This window comes from Trichoderma breve, chromosome 3 (assembly GCF_028502605.1).
Source record: "Trichoderma breve strain T069 chromosome 3, whole genome shotgun sequence".
Classification (NCBI taxonomy): Eukaryota; Fungi; Ascomycota; class Sordariomycetes; order Hypocreales; family Hypocreaceae; genus Trichoderma; species Trichoderma breve.
The window spans coordinates 55,088-76,947 of record NC_079234.1 but is presented as its reverse complement, the minus strand read 5'-3'; the positions used below and the strand labels follow the sequence as shown (position 1 = coordinate 76,947).

The 21,860-nt window shown below is 44.6% G+C and overlaps 3 protein-coding genes across 3 annotated transcripts; 2 read left to right on the top strand and 1 right to left on the bottom strand.

The window, feature by feature from the left end:
* Positions 1-13,051: 13,051 nt before the first annotated feature.
* On the bottom strand, positions 13,052-13,957 carry T069G_04439 (nmrA-like family domain-containing protein; the record flags this gene model as incomplete). Its single annotated transcript, XM_056171649.1, has 1 exon — positions 13,052-13,957. One exon carries the CDS (start codon positions 13,955-13,957, stop codon positions 13,052-13,054), a length of 906 nt encoding a protein of 301 aa, XP_056028507.1.
* Positions 13,958-14,811: 854 nt separating this feature from the next.
* Positions 14,812-15,516, top strand: T069G_04438 (isochorismatase family domain-containing protein; the record flags this gene model as incomplete). The annotated part of the gene is made up of 1 exon (XM_056171648.1): positions 14,812-15,516. The coding sequence occupies one exon, from the start codon at positions 14,812-14,814 to the stop codon at positions 15,514-15,516; it is 705 nt and encodes a 234-aa protein (XP_056028506.1).
* Positions 15,517-17,301: 1,785 nt separating this feature from the next.
* T069G_04437 (ABC transporter transmembrane region domain-containing protein) lies at positions 17,302-21,469 on the top strand (the record flags this gene model as incomplete). Its single annotated transcript, XM_056171647.1, has 5 exons — positions 17,302-17,649; positions 17,732-19,400; positions 19,479-19,513; positions 19,598-21,039; positions 21,112-21,469. The coding sequence occupies 5 exons, from the start codon at positions 17,302-17,304 to the stop codon at positions 21,467-21,469; spliced, it is 3,852 nt and encodes a 1,283-aa protein (XP_056028505.1).
* Between the last annotated feature and the right edge of the window lie 391 nt (positions 21,470-21,860).

Sequence of the window (21,860 nt, the reverse complement as noted above, 5' to 3'; positions counted from 1 at the left end):
GCATTCATTATGGCAGCCTAAGACTTTTGTACTGATCTGTAGTATCTCGAAAAGGTTAACTACAATTGTCAATACATTGAATAGTTTCTCATAGATCGATCTTATGCCAAGCTTTCTTGGCAGCAGATTCGCAATGTCATTAGTACTAGCTTTAAATTAATTTTTGGTGAGCCCATCATATCTTCTTCTTATCAATACTCACGAATTGCTGCAAGGATCAAGTCTCGCAAACATTGCGGTCGGACCATACAGTGATTCAAAGCTCTTAAACTTATTTTCACATTTTTAGGTGTATGCAGAATAGCATCATTATACGAGTACATAATATATCACTCGGCTCCAAAGTCTTTGGAAAGAAAAGCGGATACATGTCAGCAACGTCTTTCCCATTTATATAGCCCAGCCCTGCAAGCCTCGTCAAGCTAAGAAGAATACCTAGAACATCAGCTTAATCACACTTTATTTCTTTACAGTCTGTGCGTCTTACTGTGTAAATTGCTCTTGCGGCCGCAAGTGGGATTGTTTACGTCGCGGTTATTGCTTCGCCTAGCTATATACTGACCAATCCACTCCATACATTTTCAATAAAAGTATTTATAAATTTTTGCCATACAAGACAAGTTGAAATTACAATATTTTTCAACCTAACGCAGCTATATAATAGTATACCGAGCTGCGAACCGGGGACACCGTAATTTAGGGCATTTATGTATTCTTAGCTCTCACAAAAGCACCTATGATAACACAACTGTACTTAAGGGCATGATCAATTACGGCTTACTGGTAAAAGTGATCACGAAGCATCTAGGAGCGTGATTACAATTCTATTACCAAGACATTGTTACTCCCTTCTTTTGGGATTCTTTGCCAATTTAATCATTCTGATCACTGGCGGGATTGGGAGGCTTTTGAACATAATCTCAGCCATGCGGTCGATGATATCCACAACGTTCTCGTACAAGCTCGCCCAACGTTTGGGAATTGCCGGATACACAATATGTATTCTTTGGTCCCTGCATTAAAAGTTAGGGTGCTATGGTCGAATTCAGCGTAAATTGTCAAAATCTCAAGGTTTGCTTCAGGCTCGATTCCGAAGCCCTAACTTAGTGATCTTGCTCCTCCTGTGAACAGGTGCTCCGTCTCTGCGACTTGAACAGGGTGAGTTAGGTCATTGAATCCTCAAGTCTGAATAAATTTACCTTGACATATGAACCCTTCGCTCCCCTTATGGGAAACTTGAGTTGTTGCGCCATGGGCTTAATAACACAATCACATTTCATAACTCAGCGCTGGTGTTACAGCATGGTTGATGTCGGCTTTGGCAGAGTTGGGTGTTGAAGCGGCCACGCCGATACTCAAGTACAATACTAACGCAGAACTATAAGATCAACTCGTTGAGTTCTCCTCCTCCAAGAGAAATTTAGACATATCCTCGCCGTGCGAGTTCATTGACCTACCTCAAACTCACCTTAAACTACTCTTTGTAATATACGCGACGCACCACGGGTTTGGTATCAAATTCTCCAATCAGCTCCTCCAGCAGAAGCACGAATCGGACGAGGAGACTGTCTGTATTATTCGTGATATGATACCCAATAACACCTACTCAAGTCCAAATATGCCTTCTGCGCGGACGGCGAGCGCGGCGCCGTAAGTTGCTCGACTTTAAGTTCAACTTCGCCCTATCATTCGGCGTGCTCTGTGATATTTTGATCAACGCAGACTTGCATCATCTAATGCACCGGTGATACGCGCAGACAAAGTGAATTATGAAGACAGATAAGCAGTCCCGGTTTAGTATCGGCCCCGTGAGACAGTGGGCAAAAATTATTTAGTTGGTCGAAACGTGTATCTACTGGGCGATGCGCCGCATCGACATCCGCCAGTATATGGGCTTGTCAGCAATGCTTAGGTTGTATCCAGGACTTATACCATCTGGCTTGGAAGGTCACATATGTTTCTGAGGGTCGCGCCGGCCCGGCCCTTGTGAAAAGTTATCACAAGGAACGCCAACCGGTTGGTGCCAACCTAAGTAGTTAAGGACTCAAACATCTGCATGGATGCGCATGCCACTGTTTGGGAAGCACTCGGCATATTTGCACCTAAGGAAGAGTTATGGAGCCCCAGCAACGTTATAATCTGGGCGAGGCCGACCAAAAAACAGCCTCAATCACCTCCGAAGCCTGCCACTCTTGGTGAATCCGCCGTCGTCACAAGTACGTCCCACCGCATATTATAATATACAGCCACTGTACCCTGGCGGCGATGGTCTATAGAACGCGCCATGACAGAATACAATAATTATGCCCCATCTCAACGCGACTTTAAGCCTTGCTCTCTATTAAGTGACGCATTCCACAACAGAGAAAAATTATAGTAGCAGAATACTTATTTCCCCCACGTTTTCGGTATTGGCTAGTTTGCGCAAGCACTAAAGCTAATCGTCAAAAACAGCTCGATATAAGGCTTGTATATGTCAAGAAGTTTGGTGCTACAGTACAAGTAAAATCCAAGCCGACGAAACACTGAACGTCAATGTGGTCGCTACATTGACTTTATACAGCCATGTTGGGGTTGCTCTCATCCGGTCAGATCCAGAAGTAACGCGCGATTGGTGTAAGATATGTACAGAAGTGAGATTTTTATGCAGCAGACAGACTAGGCTTACACAGCTGCGAAAGATTCTGTATCCGACAACATCAATCCAGAAGGAGTGCGAGCCAATATTGGCCACGATCTATTTATTGAGATTACCAATTGCCCCGGATTTCGACAATACGGTAGTCGAAGGAATGCTGGCAGAGTGACGTGCCGTTGAGAATGGTGACACATGATAAGAAATCCAGGTTGTTGTTGCCACGTACGACTGCCGATTTATTAGGCATATTCAAAGTTAAATGTCCCTGGTTTCAGAAGCTTCGGGACGAAAAGCCCAAACTCATCACCTGGATTTGGAGATACGGCTGGATCCGAAAATACAAGGGACGCCTCTCTGCATAGGGATGGCATATTGCCAATGAGTCCTTGGGCAAGAAGCATGTAATCACTGTGTACCGACAGTTGAAACCGTACGCGCTGTAGCAGTCCATTAGCTCGGTCTCCAAGAGATGTGATGTATATTACCTCTGCTTGCACTCTTGAAACCCCGCCATCATCCGTCCTGCGATTCACAGCACTTCTTTTGGGAATCGCAACAGCCACTACATCAAGGAATCTTGAGCAACCTGCGAGCGTTTCATGTATATCACATCCATTAATGCCTCCCAGTTCTTTCAAACAATGGACAAATCCCTCGATGAGATCAGCGTCCAATTCGGCATCGGGACTGGTTGGATCATCAAGAATACTAGCCAGTAGCGTAATACAGGCAGTTATTGGATAACATATCGTTCGCCTGTAATAGTGAGCACAACTAAACCAAATGGGGTGTTATACAGCTTACCAAATATAGGTAAATGGCTGCAAATATATTGTTCCCATGAGACGGAGGGTAGCACGCGCTACGGCCAGACATGTTATCGACAAAGATGCAAAATCGAATTCACTCTCAGTAAGTTCGAGATCGTTTGGCTGCACAACACCGAAGACGCCGTTATAGAGGCGGGTATATGCTGCCCTTAGCTTCCAGATGCAACTGTAGTAAACAAAATGTAAGTGAATGACTGGGATCTCTAGTGAAAATGTCAACGTCTCGCTAAGCGATGGCCGGATTTCTGACGGCAGACTTTTCCTCCACTCTTCCAGTTCGCGGCTTAACCACGCTAGTGTAGTATGTAGACCCTTGAGACTTTTCTGAAGGGCATCTTCAGATAGTAAATGCTTAAATATCTTTGACTGAATAAGTGCAAGTTCGGCTCTGCATCTTATGAGGCTGATCTGAACGCCTCCAGATACTTGTAAGATACCAACTCTGTCTGATGAGTAACAACTTGGGAGTGGCAAAGAGAAACTGCTGGAGTCAAGAGAAGGCGGTAAGCCAGATTTCATGGACTCGGTGATATCAAAAATAAAGATTACCCAGAGCGTCCGCAAATATTCGTCTCTTTGCTTGGGCTGAGTAGTTAGATATGAAATGTTGCGATTCAAGCCCATCATTTCTGCTAGTCGTCCAGCTACTGACACCAGGTGAATACCTGTCCACGCATCGGCAGTTCCGTGCATGAACATGGCCATGAATAAAATTCCCTGACAATCCAGAAGCCCTTTCCCTCGTATTAGCAGCTCAGGAAAGACAGTATATGCATTCTTAAAAAAGGCCCAAGCTAAAGGTGAAAACTCTGCGAAAGATGAGTTTTCCACCTTCCATTGCATAAGTATTGCCAAAAATGAATTCACTATAGCCCATCGGCCTGGACTTTCGGTTGAATTTGTCAGCCCCATAGCGTTTTGGCGGCTGAGCAGTTCAAGAATTGTTGTCGGTGCTAGTAGTGGATATAGGCGATTAATGTCTTCAATAACAACTCCGATCTGTGGAGTAGCCTGAAGAACCTTGGTAAATATGGTCTTTTTGAATGGCCCCGGATTTATATCTTTCTTCAGTCGGTTTATGTTTTGAAGGAGTGATGACTCTCTTGATCGGAAAACGGCGCGGATCAGTGATGGGAGGTCATGTGTGGGGGTGTCTATCAGAGCTGATGGAGTAGCTTCAGTTTGTGATCGTGGAATCTGTTCTTGACATGCAGAGCCCTCTCTCGTCGGGACAGTATTGGTTTGGCAATCTTCTATTATGAGTTAAACTTAGGACTTGGCTTCACAACCTGGCGAATCTTACCCAGTCTCGCAGGGTATGTCTCATTCTCTCTGGGAGATCCAGGGGCGTTTTTGAGAGAAGCCTCCAAGCTTCGAATCCTGTCTTCTAGCTGCTGGATATATTCTTTACTGGAAGAGACAAGTCTATGGGTTGATATGTTGTCAATAAAACAAAATATCTGAATAACACGCGCACCTTTTCCCCTGGCCACGAGTTTTCCGAGTGGTATACTGGCATATCACATCTCGCCTCAGACATGTGGAACAAATTGGGTCCGTGCCGTCGCATCGCATCTTTGCCTTTCGGCATGGGAGACACGCCTATGACTATTAGCCTGGTTCGTTATTCACGTCCTGGACTGATACTAAAGACTTGCATTTGTAATTCGTTTTTTCGATTTGCCTTCATCTGAGGTCATTTTCGAGTCTCATGACAAAGGTACGCAGTAATGAACTTCAGTACAGGGTGTGCGACTCTTAAGGCTTAGGTGACGCATTCGCTGCTCCACCATAATTGGACCAGAAGTCATGGAAGCGGATTACAAATGTGGGGGACAATGCGGATGTTATTTACATCCGTACGCGACCGTACGCGACGTACACTGTACTAGGGGGGTCTCAAAAACGACCGCGATTCCCGTCCTAGTACAGCTGAGCACAATGCCCGTTGATCAAAATAAGTAGAAGGTTTCATAATTATCCTACAAGGTCCAAGCTGCAGGCCAGTAAAATTTGTGTATGGCGAAATCGATACATTATCTGAATATTGCGGCACTGATTGCAAACCACGTTGGGTTCTGCAGAGCTCTTTCGTTAGGAAGAAGAATCACATCAGCTTCAATCATATACTAGTAGTTGAAAAATAGAAGAAGAAGAGCTCTTGGAATGTCTAAGTTACTGTATAAATGCCCTGATGGCAGAATCCCACCAAAATCCGAACGCGATACAGCTCCCAACTATGGCTATTGACGCCCGAGATAGAGCATGTATAATGTTATTTATCCTATGTCATAGGACAACTGGGAAGGTGTGATGATGTAGATTCCACAGAATTCTCTTGTTATTCAACCATGGTTACATTCTCTTATATACTACCATGCACATGCTTGATGTTCAACGGAGATGTAGTAGCCTCCGTCTGCCCGGGGTCTCATGTAATATATATAAGGACAACACATAACGTCTTGCTAACCACTTCTCAAAATAAACTCAACTATCTTTACCACCCTCTAATTACTTACTTCTGTTGAATTCACCATGTCAAACAAGACGAAATTGCCTGACGCGTCCGCGTTCTGACATTGTGTCGCCTAAGAAACTTGCTCACGTGGTCCTACGCACAAATAACCTAAAGGCCATGGCGCCTTTCTACGAGGTTTTTTTGGGCGGTCAAGCTACTTTCAAGAACGATTATGCTTGCTTTGTTACGTATGATGAAGAGCATCATCGTGTTGCTATCGTTCAACTACCAGACCTAGCCCAAAAGCTCCCAAAGTCTTGTGGCCTTGATGTAAGTGACTCCCATCCGTTTTCACAGATCCATACCTGTTAATAGTTGATTCAGCATATTGCGTTTACGTTTCAAAATACCCATGATCTAGCACAAGCGTATACGCAGCGCAAGGCGCACGGCATTATCCCACTTTGGTGTGTGAATCACGGAATCACTATGAGCATGTATTATCGGGACCCGGATGGTAATGTGATTGAAACATTGGTCGATTCTTTCAGCGATCTTGAAAAACAAACTGTATTCATGAATTCCCCAGAGTTCCTGCAAAACCCAGTTGGTGTAGATTATGACCCTGAGTACCTAGTGAAGCGTTTAGCTGATGGGGAAACTGAGGAAAGCATCTTGAAAATGCCTAATATTGGACCAAGAGGACAAGACACAGTGCCATTATTTTAGAAGAATGGATCTGTACATAGGATACGTTATGTAAAGAACCAATGCCTTAGAGTGTTTATATTTAGCATCTATCTTCTATTGAGCAATGCAGTTTGAAGTATCTATCGCTTCATCTATAAATAAGCTCTAGCTTCTTCATATCGTTTGCTATGAATCTTTTATTTATTTATGTGAAAGACTAAGAATGCTTTGCATTAAAGCAACATAGGTTTCCCCAGGATGCCTTGTTAAGAAACAACCGAGGACCATTCCTAGTGTAAAGTCCCATGCAATCACTAACGACAGCTTTTTATAGTCGCTCGGTCTCGCACTATCTATGAACATGCTACTAATTAGGACCTTGCACTCATTTCCTTTAAACAAGTCACTTATATCCCCTTCCCATAATCTTTCTGGGGACGGGACTCGGACATTGAGTATCTGCGGCGCGAGGTATTCAAAAGACTTAAATTGAGGAAAATTGTTTATCAAGAGTGAATTCAAGTGCACTTGGATCTTGAATAGAACGAGAGCAAGCCTAAGTGTCTTAGCTTAATGTTATACATAGAATTTCACACAGCGCACCGTTGATATTGTTCTCGAGTTACCGGGTTCAGGTTCTCGGCATCAATTCTTTCCTGGTCGAAAACGCCAGTTCCATGAAACAGCTGACCAAGATGTTTTCCATTAATCATAGATGATGGAAACGTATGTATCCCTCTATATACTGCTAGACCGAGCGAGATTGTGAAGGCTTGAAGATCCGGCAAGTATTCTTGTCGAGGGGGTCTAGGTAAACCGTAGCCGTCTTTGACGTTGAACTATCGGTAGTATTAACTAAATGAACCAATCATAGGGAATTTTAAGAAGAGGTTCGCTCACAAGATCCTTGTCAAGGCATCGAAGTATTGCGTCGTGAAATATCCCGGCCTGGGATCTGGTTTCAGGCTCATCCATTGTCCACAGGCCTACAGTCAAGACGGCTTGCATAACCTTTGGCGGCTGTGTCGTGTTTCGAAACGTCTGCTGATGTAAAATGGGCCAGTGTCCATGGAAATTGCGAAAGTACAGTTCCGTGAGCTGTTTTTGGTGTGGTATCTCCAGAAGTAGTAGAGTTGGGCCCGTTGGCACATCCTGATTGCTTGCCCAAAGGCCACACTGCTCATTATTGGGAGCTGTTGCTTTCAGACAATCACCAACCGCGTTTGTAAGACTTGATCCTAGGAAGTACTCAGGACGTGGTGTCAGTCTTGAGCTGTTGCTGTGACTCAATACAATATGACGCTTTAGAAGGTCCCTAGATGTAAGGTGTTTATAACCCTTCAAAAATAGTCGGAAATGGCTGGGCTAATAATATTACCTGCGGTTGAACTTTGAGTGACAGAAATGGCACATGAACTGCCGGAGATTGGTATGGTCCTTCTGATGGCGTGAGAGATGCTCTTTTCTGAGATACGAGCGATTGCAGCTGGGATATTGGCATTGAAACCTTTTCATCGTAGAACCATTAGAGCCCGTCATATACTCCAAAAGGATTTTGAGAGGGGACTTGGACCTATACCAGAAAGAAAACGAGTCCACTAATTGAAAATACTGTGGGTTAGTCATTGGAGAGATGTGGGATGGGGTGGCGGTGTGATCTGGGATGATGCGGGATACGGATCAAAGTGGAAAGAGATATGACTTTACTAATCACAGTGCGGTATCCTGACAGCAATCGGCTACAAGTCAGGTCTCAGGAGTTCAGCAGGATTGAACATAAAAGCTGTAGCCTCATACCAATTAGCATATGTTTTGCTCTAAAGCAATAGGGAATTCTCATCGTAAACTCTAAGGCCGCTCTATTATTTTATCTTCGACAACTCATTCGGTATGAAGTTGAGTGTATTAAAGCTTATCTCTCTGCTCTTGGCGAGTAGATTTGCTTCTGCCCAACTGCCGGATCCCAATGCATACAGCTGCCCAGATGGGTTTATTAAATCCAATGGCACTACCTATGGTATAATTGGAGCAAATGCAAATGATGTTAGCTCGGTCATTGGAGATTGTGAGTAATAATCGTGATTCTGTATGCTTTCTTGCCTTAACTAATGCTTGAAGTTTTCAACGGAACTTTTCTGGGCGCTACATTTACGACCACTACTGGTGTTGATAATAGTCCTGGTGCTACGCGAACCGCCACTTTTGACTTTCCGGGAGCTGGAACTCTTACTGCCGAAGAAAAGGTATAACTTTTATAAATCACAATGATATCGTATGCTCATGTTACAGTCAGTTACTCAGTTATACCAAGCTTCCTACAGGAGTACTTAAGTGGCTTTTCAAGCTAGCAAACGGTATGCTCAGCACGCACTTGACTCTATTACAAATATTTACTAACACAGACCTCAACTAAGCTCCACTTCCATTTGCATCAGAATATGCTCCTGGAGAGTTCTATGGCTATTGGATAGGGCTAGAGTCATTGCCCATAAGCGACCATGAGACATCTATCAGCTGGGGTAGTGTGATTTGTTCCTCTAAGCAGGTATTCGGTAAGTACTATTGATAACCTGATATAACGTGTACCTCGGCTTATTATGTCTCGAGACTTTGCTACGACTCATGAATTTGGTATTAACCAAACTATCCAAATCCTTCAAGATGAAGGTAAAATTACTGGCGTGAACCAATATCCCTTTTCTGTAGGAGAACGGATTGGGTGATTAATCAGTAGTTGGCGTCAGTTCATGGCTAGGTTGGATCTGTGGGAAAGCTTAGCTGCAGCAATTTTGTTGCGTAAGTTACGGATACAAATTACTTCCGAAGCCGTAAGCGAGGCCATGATGTCAACTGATACCTAGGAAGCCGTTAGAGACAAAAAGTGGGCTTCTAACAGGCTACCAGGCACCTAAGTAGTATTAAGGGTCATTTTCCATGGGTATTGATGTATGCTATATTTTGAGTAAAGTTATGCAGAAGACAACAATTACGTTCATGCCTCCGAGTTGCTTCCAAAATGCAAATGTAACTTTGTCAAATTCTGACTGTTGGCCAATTATCTCACTTGGCTGAACGAATGCGACGGATTGTATTCAACCCTAGGGCGGATCTGGAGTTCAAGGCAAATAAAGTGGTGCAGCTCGAACGTACTCTGCATCTCTATTCCTGTTGCTGGTGGACGAAGATTTTCCCATGGGGAGGGATATTGCGGTGTGCTGGGCATATGTAGCAGGTCTGTACATTGCTCGTTGCCTTTCCGAACCTCAAGCTGACCATAACGAATCCAATGCTCTTTTCATGCTGTTAAAATGTATAATCAATTAGCTTTAAATCCTTACTAGACTCTCGTCGGGCAGACGGCCCTTTTATATACTATTTACTACTAGGCCCTTGTATTCGGCTTGTACAGATACCTTTATGGTTACTGCCCCTTTCAGCACATGCCATGAGAATCCAAGCTCGGTAGATATTCCAAGTATAGCTTGGGGACGCTCCAGACACTCAACTATATGCGAGATATATCAGAGCGCGCCCTCTTCTTTGTAGAAACAGGGATCACCGACCGAGGTAGTTATTATCTGAGAGCAATCTCCCCATTTCTTCCCTCCTGCCTATACAAAGTAGTTCCGACTCTGCAAACAAAAAATGCGAGGCAACTTCCAAGCTGCATCTTGGCAGTCTTAGAGACTTGTGTTTAATTTGAAGTAACAGTGATCAATTTATCGACTCGTCACAAAATTCTCCAACATTATAATCTATCAGCTTATTCTCAGCTCTTAATAAGTAGTCATTACGACGAAGGCTTTTTTGAGAGAAAGAGGCGGAGAAAGAGATAGAGAAAGAGAAATTTTAGATATATACATATATACTTGTAGTAAGCATGTCAAGCATTTATGTATAAAATACATTCTGCTGTAGTCTTTCAGTTAAAATAGTAATCCGTCGCGCAGCTATAGGAGCCGATGCTGCAAAATGCATGCCCGTCGTCCTTATATCCAGTGAATGATTGAAAGCCGTTAGATCCGCCTCTGCATAAGTATTAGTTCGCTGATTCCTTCTGGATAGTAGTCTAGTATGTCTTTTGCTTTTAGGGAGGAGAAGGAGGAGAACTCCGATCTGAGTACAGAACATCAATGGATCAAAAACTTACGCGACTTGAGAATATAACGGTGCCGTATAAGCCTCGTAGCTGATTTCCCATGTAAAAATGACCCCACTTGGGAATTTGCAACTAAATGGACCGCCCACACCTAATTGCGAAGGGTCGATTTTGCATACGTTATTGCTAGTAGGCAGCTGACAGGCGTTATCATTCGGACAATACTACAGAAAGAGCAAAGGCAGTCAGCACTCCAACAAAAACTTGGCGGATTCAAGACACAGGGAAAAGCAATATATACCACAGCTGCCGAAAAAGGTGGGATTGAGTTTGACCCTTCACCCGGCAGTGGGGTGCAATACACGATATGAATCGAGTCGGCTCGCTTTACAGGAGTGGTCGCGGTAAGACCTATGCTACCTGCTGGAGCGGCCACAACACCACCAAGAATGGTGGTGTAGGGGAGAAGAGAAACAAGATGCATTGTCGAGAGAATATGTAATGAGGAAGTAAACTTTTGCTGTGTTATTGAGATTGACTTTTTCAGAGGGCGGGTGGCATGACATTTATAGTATTGTAGAGCTCCAGTCTTCCATCTATTTTCCATTAGTGCAAGCGATAATCAGTGATCAAACTAATGATATGCCTAGGCTCATACCACTGTCAAAAACAAAGGAGATACTATGAAATGGGTAGATGAATTAAAACTGCTCGTCCTGCCATTTTCAGAAGTTACTAGGATGGTGCGGTTATTTAATAGATAATAAGAATTCCTTCGTAAAATAACATCTACTGTTTAGTATAATAGCTCAGGATCGATATGCCTGCAATTTTCATTTTGCATTCGTGGTATTTGTCGTGGAATATATAGCGTACCACTTTAATCCCCGTCTTATGCCGAGTACTGAATCTCCGGGTAGAATCTGCGTAATATGTGAATATCCCAAACCACATAATTTTACTATTAAGTAAGATCTGTATTTGTAACTTGAAGTTCCTTATTAAAACATCAGGTTAAAAATTTTCTCCCAATGAACAATGGTAAATAGTAATATACTATGAGCCAAGATATATTCTACTACTCGTTGATTGCGCTGTGAAACGGGGCGCCAAAAGTAAAGGTTCTTGATAGCCTCCTTCCATATTTGGCCGTAATCATTCACTGTAGCTTATTGCCAGACTCATTAACCTTCCTGTTTAGGAATTTACGATAAAAGGCTATATTTGTGATCTAAGTTGCTCTAGTTGCGAAACTGTTTCAACATGCATATGACCGAAGACTCTTGTGATAGCGCACAACATGCGTGTCTGCACATCTAAACGCTGTAACCTTTTGCCTTAGAGATGTTTGTACAACAAGGCCCCTGCCTATCCAGCAAAGCGGATGTAACATATGTAGATTGATATTCGTCGTATAGCCCCGTGTTCATTATTCTCGTGCATGCTAGAAATACTAGTCCGCCTTGTCTATTCATCAGATTGCCTACCCAATGGGTTTCTCTGCCTTGGGACTTTGAGAAAATGTAAGCATCGCTCAATACATTGATTTGGGATTTGTCATGTAAAGTTTTTCTATACACACCTGTCGCCTATCGAATTACATAATGAAGATACTGAAGGCAATTTTCGAATCGAGACTAGTATCCATCGAGGACTCTGAAAGTGCATTCAAAATGGTAGGTTTCTTCATCACGTCAAGTACCGTAACCCAAGGGACTTTATCGCGGAGGAAAGCAGCCAGAAATCTCGCGTCATGAGTCGTCGATGAATACCACCATCGATGGATTGATATGGCGCTCAAGATTAATTTCGGGTTATGCAGAATCAAGAACATCAATGGTTTGACATACTGAGGTATAGCGGTGCTTCGGAGATAGCCACCGTCATCGATTATGGCTGACACCAACGGCACAGCAGGCCTGCTCACCGAACACCTTGGAGTCCATTTTGAGGTGCGGCGCTTTGTCGCAAAACCCTCCACTAACTTTCAGATGGAAACTCCAACGATAATGCACTTCTTCCATTAACTCTTGATCTACGAGCCCAAAGCGTATCAGAAAAGGTCAACATCATTCACCTTGCGACTAAGATTGGCCCAGGCCAATTCACCAATCTATCTACTAACTTTTCCAGCTCGGCAACCTACTTGGTTCGGATAATGGATATGACTTTCCGCATACTTTGATTGAGAATAGAGTGAGAGCCCGATACATGCACACAGCCATGTTAGCGGAAAAACGTCGCGAATATACTTCAGCAAGATGCAACAGTTTGCATGCTTAACAATAAATTATCGGGAAAAAACGAAGAGAAAAATAAATATAAAAAGATGTCTATAAGCCAGCAACAGCTCGGTACACCACTTCGCCCAGGTTCTCAGCCGGCACCCCGTATTTACTTAGATCTACAGCTTTGTCTTCATAGTTTGAGCCATCCATGCCCTGGAAGAACATAACAAACAGTCTAGTCCACTCCGCAAAACCATCACCAGCCTTGATCTTGGGATCACATTCTCGAATAATCTCTGTCGCATCTCTCTCCGTGATGTTCCAGTCTGCATCCGTTGTCCTCGTGGCATTCTTAATAGCGCCAAAGATCTCCTTCTGTGAGAGCTCGAAAGAGGAAATGTAAAAGGACTTGTTCTTGTACTGTTCCAACTCGGTCTCTGGCAGGCTGAGAAGAGCAGCAACGCCCTCGCCAGTCCGTGCAAGCGTTGTCGTCGAGATCTTGGCATCCGCTCCACGAAATAGGTCTGCCTTTCGACCCTTCACATCAAATCCCCATAACCCGATCTGGATGTTCAAATCAAGCCAAAAGTTCGAAATGACAGCAATCCAGCTGCTCGTCCCTGATTTCTCAATCAAGTTGCGCCTTGTGACCTTTGGTCTCATCATGGAGTGCTCGCCAACAATTTTGGGCGAATCAACGCCAAACTCGGTCGGCAGGATATAGGGGACACCAGCCTCTATAGCGGCCTTGATAAAGAGGTCGCCAAGATCCATGTTAGGAATGGGGACAATGACGATGAGAACATCTTGGCCCCTGAGGGTCTCCACGAGGAACGATTCGTCTGTAAAGGATCCCTTCTTGACGATCACTTCAGGTGGGAATTCAGTCGTAGACTCTGCTCGTTGAAGTGCAGTGATGGTGTGAACACCCTTTGACAGTAAAGCTTTGAGAGTCGGCTTGCCCAAGTTGCCACCGGCGCCGACAATTGCAATCTTGCGACCCGCTGCCATATTGGTGATGAGGTAGGTTGTTGGTGATAGATGTTGTCGAGACAGTCAAAGCACGTAATGAATATATAGATGTGATTAAATAGTGAAAGCTGGAGTTGGAATTGACTGATGCAAATAGTGGTCTGCCTCGTTAGTTTATATACTTACTGATTAGCTTTGGCTGAGCAGAACTATCGATTGAGGACGAGCAGGTACTGCTTTGCAATCAATTTCATGCTGCGCCAGTAAGCTCTAAGTCAACTTTTGCGCTTTATCAGCGACATGAAATGACATCAGTTTGTTTAGAGCCGAGTTCTTCGGCGTTGGCGAAGCTGCAAAAGTCTCGAATGTCGGGCGGCTGGAGGAGTGGGCTTGACTTTAGCTCTACCTATGTAATCAGTTGATCCTGGTCCGCCGCACTAAGTGATCCTGGTCCGCACGCTAGTCCTGGGCATCCAGACGGAAGTACTGCACAAGAGGGAACCAAAATTACGGCTCTCCAGCGCTTCGTCAATGCTAGAATGTATTTGCTTCAAACAAACGACATGATTTGTCTGTTACTAATAGAGCTTATGATGTCACCTAAAATGTAAAAGTCTGGCGACTAACTCCATAGACCCTGGTCCGCGTGGGTGTTCACTTATTCTTCTCGCCAGATGACCTCACGGCCCTCAACTGCCACCGCAGCGCCGCCTAAGCAAAATATGTGTAAGTGATATGTAATATTCTCCCACTAACTGACATCTATAAAAACTGTCATGCCCTGAGACTGATGAAAAGTTCACAAATCTCTAACCTCGCTTACACATTCCTGTCTGAATCCATTCTAAACTCAAACTGCACCCCGATACAACCCCGTACACATCGCCGGCAAGATGTCGTTTGTATTTACTCATCGTAATCCGGACATGCAACTGGAGAAGAAGCGCACAGCTCTCGTGTTTGCAGACCTTCAGAACGAATTTCTTGAACCATTTGGCAGCTATTACCCTCTTATCGCGGACAAGTTGAACGAACTCAACGTATACGACAATATCGAGAGACTGCTCAAGACCGCACAAGAGAACGATATTTTTGTGGCACACTCACCACACTACTACTATCCTACTGACCTGCAGTGGGTCGCTCCGCTCCAGGCCATTTCTGACTATCTTATCCAAGTTCCCAATGGCTTCGTCGTCCGCAAGGATCCCGTCAGCCTAGATGGATTTGTTGGCTCGGGCGCTGACTACCCGGAGCGACTGAAGAAGTACCTCATGGACGGCAAGATGATCAATACATCTCCTCACAAAGGCTTATCATGCCAGTCAAACGATCTAGTTAAGCAACTGCGTCTGCGACGAGTTGAGAAGCTCATCGTTGCCGGGCCTGTCGGAAACTTATGCCTGGAGAATCACGTCCGTGATTTGGTTGAGGCTGGCTTCGAAGTAGTCGTGGTTCGAGATGCCATCGCTGGCGGTATCAATGACGAGGGTGATGGCTATTCTGCTGCTATGGTCAACTACCGCTTCATTACTAACGGCATCTGGACTACGGACGAAGCCGTCGAGAAGATGAAGGAAGTCGCGGCGGATAATTGAAGAAGTGTATAATTTGGGTGCCAATATCTTCATTACTGGTGAAGAGTGAAATAGAGAGGATAGGGAGTTCATAGATTGAACATGACGAGACCATTTAATATTTATGCGTGTCTCATTACTGAGACATACGACCATTGACGTGCGAACTTATCATCATCATTATATAATCCTAAAAAAATTGTCCTCTGCACCGCTTGCACTTGTGCGTGTCGCCCGCTATCATTAGGTCGGCTTCGTCCTGAAGTTTGTAAGCTATCGCTACATAGTATCAATGCCATCTACCATGATATCTGTCATCAGCTTCACCCGTCTGGGATTCTTAACAGTGGCGATACTCGACAGCCTCTTGTTAGCCTGAAGCTGCAACCTCGAAGACGCATCCCTTTGAGCGCGATAAGGTGCCACCTAAGTACTCTTCAAAGTTACAGCCAACCAAAGGGTCCAAAGTTAAAGTATTCTCGCCTTAGTATAGAAGAAACGTGGGTACGGTACTTAGGTGGCATCTTATCGCACTCCAAGGGATGAACAGTTAGCTTCCAAAAATGGGGCGCCACCTTACCACAAAATATCGCTTTACTTAAATGAGTAAGTGAATATGGCAGCAGTATACCTGATAGGGAGTAAGAAGCGACCTCTCATTGTTGCAGATGGGGAGGAAGGCGGCGTAAGTACTAGCAGCGCGGTTCAGAGATATAGATCGCACGGGAAAGACAGTGCACCATGCCTTTGGGTGGCATGGTACCAGACCTCAATAGGTTTCCACTGCGGAGAGCTTGATCCAGGTCCGCAGTAACGATAGCTGCTACCCTGTAAAATGTGCGGGAGATCGAATTTCGAACTACTTCACCTCATATCGGTAACAATGCCAAGGCAGCTTCGGATTAATTTAAGTTTTTCCCCATATTTGCCCTTCTCTTTCGGACAAATATCTACGATCAACAGGGGTCGCGTACTGTGCCTTATTAAAGAATGTTGGCGGAGGAAATCGCTAGCCACTATCCGCTCTAATGAGGCACTCGGTAACTTCGGGTTGCCAGCTGCGAATGCCCCCATTCCTCTCCCTCTTCCTCCTCGTGTAAAAATACTCAAAGTTTTTGTAGCTTTTAGCGGTGTCATATATAGTGATTGGATTTGTTGGTATGCTTGTCTTCTATGTAATTTTGCACATTAATTATAATCCATTATTCAGTAATTAATTATACCGATTTATTGTCCAAGGTTTTTTTTCTACCTTTGTTTGTGTTAACAGATATACGAGTACAAGTTTTATATGTCTTACCAATGTACCTACTTATTTTCATTTGGTATCAGTCACATACCGCCTCACCTCGCAAAATCCGTCGGTGGATCATTCTTTTTATGGTGGTATGCTAACGTGTGGAAGTTAGCCGATTACTCACCCTGGCGAAAACAGGGTTTCATTCTGGGAGATCCATCGACGAATTTTGCGAGGTGAGGCGGTATTTGGGTTCGCCCCGTATCACTTGGTATAGAGACACCTCAGTAGGGTGTGGCGGGACATTAAGCTATACCAAAAGTTCCAACAGGGTTCCAAGGTGCCCGCTAGAATTTAGAAGCCCCCATTTCTGCAGTATACAAGTTGGTTGCCTACATGTATATATGCGCTTCAGTCCCCTTATTGTTATCTTTATTGTAGATCCATATTTTCTTTTTTATATGAAGCCTATGTGAATGTAGTTGCCATACCCTATGACATACTCTAGTTCAGCAGAGTGATCAGGGCGTGAGAATTGCATATATTCTGATGCTAAATTGAAACTGAGCATGGATAGGCCACCTGGCAAGCGGGATGGCGAGTCTTCAGGAAAAGCCGCAGATGCTGATGCAACCTATCCGCCGGTCGCTGGACACGAGGTTCTGAAATCGCGCCGCGATCGCAATGAAGAAACCAATAACGGCGCTCTCTCGCTGTCGAAATCACCTCATCACGAATCAACTCTTGCCGGCCTGAAATTAGATGAGGCGCAGATCATCAAGGCTCAGCTTGACTCGCCCAATGTCGGCGTAAAGTATTTAATGCTTTATCGTTATGCAGACGTTTGGGATTTCCTCATTATCACCATCAGTGCTGTTTGCGCTATTGCTGCTGGTGCTATACTTCCTCTATTATCTGTATGTAGAATACTAAAGTGATCCCCACCTTCATCTCTCTCTCTCTTTGTGTGTGTTTACTGACCTGAAATTAATTGCACAGATTCTGTTTGGGCAATTAACATCAGCATTTCAGAGGATATCTCTTAATGATATAGCATATCATGATTTTGAGGCGCAATTAAATAAGAATGTTCTGTACTTTGTCTACATCGGCATTGCCGAATTCGCAACAGTCTACGTCTCGACTGTAGGTTTTATATACACCGGAGAGCATATCACTCAAAAGATTCGGCAAGAATATCTCAAAGCTATTCTTCGTCAGAATATTGCCTATTTCGATAATCTTGGAGCTGGTGAAATTACCACACGCATAACCGCCGACACCAATCTCATTCAAGATGGCATATCTCAAAAGATTGGCCTTACTCTCACAGCAATTGCCACTTTTATTGCTGCATTCATCATTGCCTACGTTAAATATTGGAAACTGGCCCTCATCTGTACATCAACAATTGTATGCTTGCTACTGATCATGAGTGGAGGTTCTCACTTCATTATTCATTTCAGTAAGCTGTCGTTTCAAAGCCTTGCCAACGGCAGCACTGTTGCCGAAGAAGTCATAAGCTCTATCCGAACGGCCATCGCGTTTGGAACCCACGATAGGCTCGCTCGGCAATATGATTCGCATTTAATAGCAGCTGAAAGATCCGGTATCAAGATGCAGATCATCCAAGCGATCATGATCGGCTCTCTTTATGCTATCATGTTCTGGAACTATGGTCTTGGATTTTGGCAGGGATCACGCTTTCTAGTCACTGGGGAGGCCGACGTTGGTCAGATCTTGACCATCCTGATGGCTATTCTCACCGGTTCGTACTCGCTAGGAAACGTCGCCCCGAATAGCCAAGCTTTCAATAGCGCTGTGGCTGCCGCTGCCAAAATATACAGCACTATTGATCGCCAATCGCCTCTTGATCCGACGGCTGAAGATGGAGAAACGCTCCAACATGTTGAGGGTACCGTTGAACTGCGAAACGTAAAACACAGATATCCTTCTCGACCTGATATCTTAGTGATGGATGACATTAGTATACTCATTCCAGCTGGTCGTACAACTGCACTTGTGGGACCTTCTGGCTCTGGGAAGAGCACGATTATCGGGCTCGTTGAACGATTTTACAATCCCGTAGGCGGCGAGATCCTCCTGGATGGGCATAATATACAGTCCTTAAACCTTCGGTGGCTTCGTAACCAGATCTCGCTCGTTGGGCAAGAGCCTGTCCTTTTTTCGGCTACGATTTTTGAAAATATAAAGTTTGGTCTAACCGGTACTCCATTTGAGAATGAGCCTGAAGAAGTGACACAAAATCGGATTGAAGAAGCGGCGAAGATGGCCAGCGCACATACATTTATCACTTCTCTGCCGGATGGGTATGGCACGATTGTTGGGGAACGAGGTTTTTTGCTGTCAGGTGGCCAAAAACAGCGAATTGCTATTGCTCGTGCAATCGTTGGTGACCCGAAGATTCTGTTACTGGATGAAGCTACCTCGGCGCTAGACACCAAATCTGAAGAAATCGTACAAGCTGCTCTTGACAAAGCTGCCGAGGGGCGCACTATTATTACAATTGCACATCGACTATCCACCATTAAAACGGCCGATAATATTGTCGTCGTAGTTGATGGTAAGGTTGCGGAACAAGGGACTCATGAAGAATTACTCCGCGCAAAAGGCGAATATTTCAAGCTCGTGGAAGCCCAGAAATCTGGTAAACTTAACGATGCCCAACAGAAGAGAAAAGTGTTTGTGGAAAAAGAAGAAGCCGCAGAATCCGGTATTTCTATAGACAATATTTCCAGGATCCCAACATCTCAAAGCGGAGTATCCGAGATGACGACATACAACGAAAAGTCAATGGCAACACCTAGGCAGCAAAATTTGGCCGATCAATCAATCGTCTCTCAGACTGAGAAGATGACCAAGGCTGAAAATGATCTATTACCATGGAGTTTGATCAAGTTCACCGCGTCTTTTAATCGGCGTGAGCTCCTATTGATGATCATTGGCCTTGCTTTTGCAATCTTGGCTGGCTGTGGCCAGCCCTCTCAGGCAGTCATCTATTCCAAAGCGATCAATACACTAGCTCTACCACCTCCCCTTTACGAGAAGCTCAGACACGATGCCAATTTTTGGTCTCTCATGTTATTTATTTTGGGTATTGCCCAATTTGTCCTCTTTTCTATACAAGGCGTCTGTTTTGGAGTCAGTTCAGAAAGGTTACTTCGCCGCGCTAGGAGCAAAACGTTCAGGGTTATACTACGACAAGACACTGCTTTTTTTGACGAACATACTACTGGTGCTCTGACATCCTTTCTCTCCACCGAGACCAAATACCTGTCAGGTATCAGTGGAGTAGTACTAGGCACTATTCTAATGGTGTCGACGACGCTGACGGCTTCAATGGTTGTCGCCCTAGCCATTGGATGGAAACTGGCTTTAGTATGTATCTCCATCGTGCCTGTACTCTTGTTCTGTGGCTTTTACAGGGTCTCGATACTTGCTCGATTCCAAGCCCAGTCCAAGAAGGCCTACGAAAGGTCCGCCAGCTACGCTTGTGAGGCAACCTCGGCTATCCGCACAGTGGCTTCGCTCTCTCGTGAAGTCGATGTTTTCGCCACCTACAAAGCCCAGCTAGATGAGCAAGCACGAGCTCATTTCTTCTCCGTGCTGAAGTCCTCGATTTTTTATGCATTATCACAAGCACTTACCTTTTTTTGCATGGCCTTGGGATTCTGGTATGGTGGCACACTGCTCGGCAAGCACGAGTATACCATTTTCCAATTTTTCGTCTGCTTCAGCGAAGTCATATATGGTGCTCAAGCCGCAGGCTCAGTCTTCTCCAACGCTCCAGATATCGGAAAAGCCAAGAGTGCAGCTGCTGAGCTGAAAAATCTCTTCAGCCGCAAACCCTCGATTGACGTATGGTCAAAGGAAGGGAATGACATCAATAACGTTGCAGGATCTATCGAATTCCGCAACGTGCACTTCAGATATCCTACACGTCCCACACAGTCCGTGCTTTCTGGTCTTAGCTTCACGGTCAAACCTGGACAGTTCGTAGCTTTGGTCGGCGCCAGTGGATGTGGGAAGAGTACAACGATTGCGCTGCTTGAGCGCTTCTACGATGCACTTTCGGGTTGTATATATGTCGACGGCAAGGATATTTCACAGCTAAATGTCAATTCTTATCGAAGTCATCTTGCTCTCGTGAGTCAAGAGCCAACGCTTTATCAAGGAACCATTCGCAGCAATATTCTCCTCGGCAGCAACGATTTGAGCGTGACGGAGGAGCAGGTGATTAAGGTTTGTAAAATGGCCAACATATATGACTTCATTCTTTCGCTCCCGTACGTATTCCCCGCGATGCAACCACTCTTCTTTCCCAACCGTAATTTTGCTGTTGTTGACTAGCATTACAGTGAGGGCTTGGACACACTGGTTGGTAACAAGGGCGGCATGTTATCCGGTGGACAGAAACAGCGTGTTGCCATTGCCCGGGCGCTTCTTCGAGATCCAAAAGTCCTTTTACTTGATGAAGCAACCTCGGCTCTTGACTCGGAATCAGAGCGAGTGGTCCAAGCAGCTTTAGATGCTGCGATGCGAGGCCGCACAACCATCGCAGTGGCTCATCGTCTCAGTACGATTCAAAAGGCCGACGTCATTTACGTATTCGATCAAGGCCGTGTTGTAGAAAGTGGAACTCATCATCAGCTAATGAAACAGAAGGGTCGTTACCATGAGCTGGTGTATCTGCAAAGCATCGAAGACTCGACATAGGAGTGTCTTATTTAGCGTTTGCTGTAGTATTTTCATGGCTCAAATACAATACCATATGTCAATCGCCTAACAAGTATGTCGATTAACACATTGTTTAAATCCATTATGATTACATCTTGCAGCCCGAGTCAAGATGGACAATACTCAAGCACATTCTCTTATTCTGACGCCTGCGCTTCCGCTTCGGAAAGTTCTAAGGCGATGAGATATATACCAGGTACCCAATGAGCAGCAGGTGTGTGCATATGTACCTTTATGTACTTTTAGAACGACGACAGACAACCTGCGGTATTGGCTACATTTTTAACCAACACGCCCCATTTCCCTATTTGCTCGTAGACTTTTTCCAACTGCATCCTGTACGATTTTCGGAAAGCTGTTCTCCGAAAGA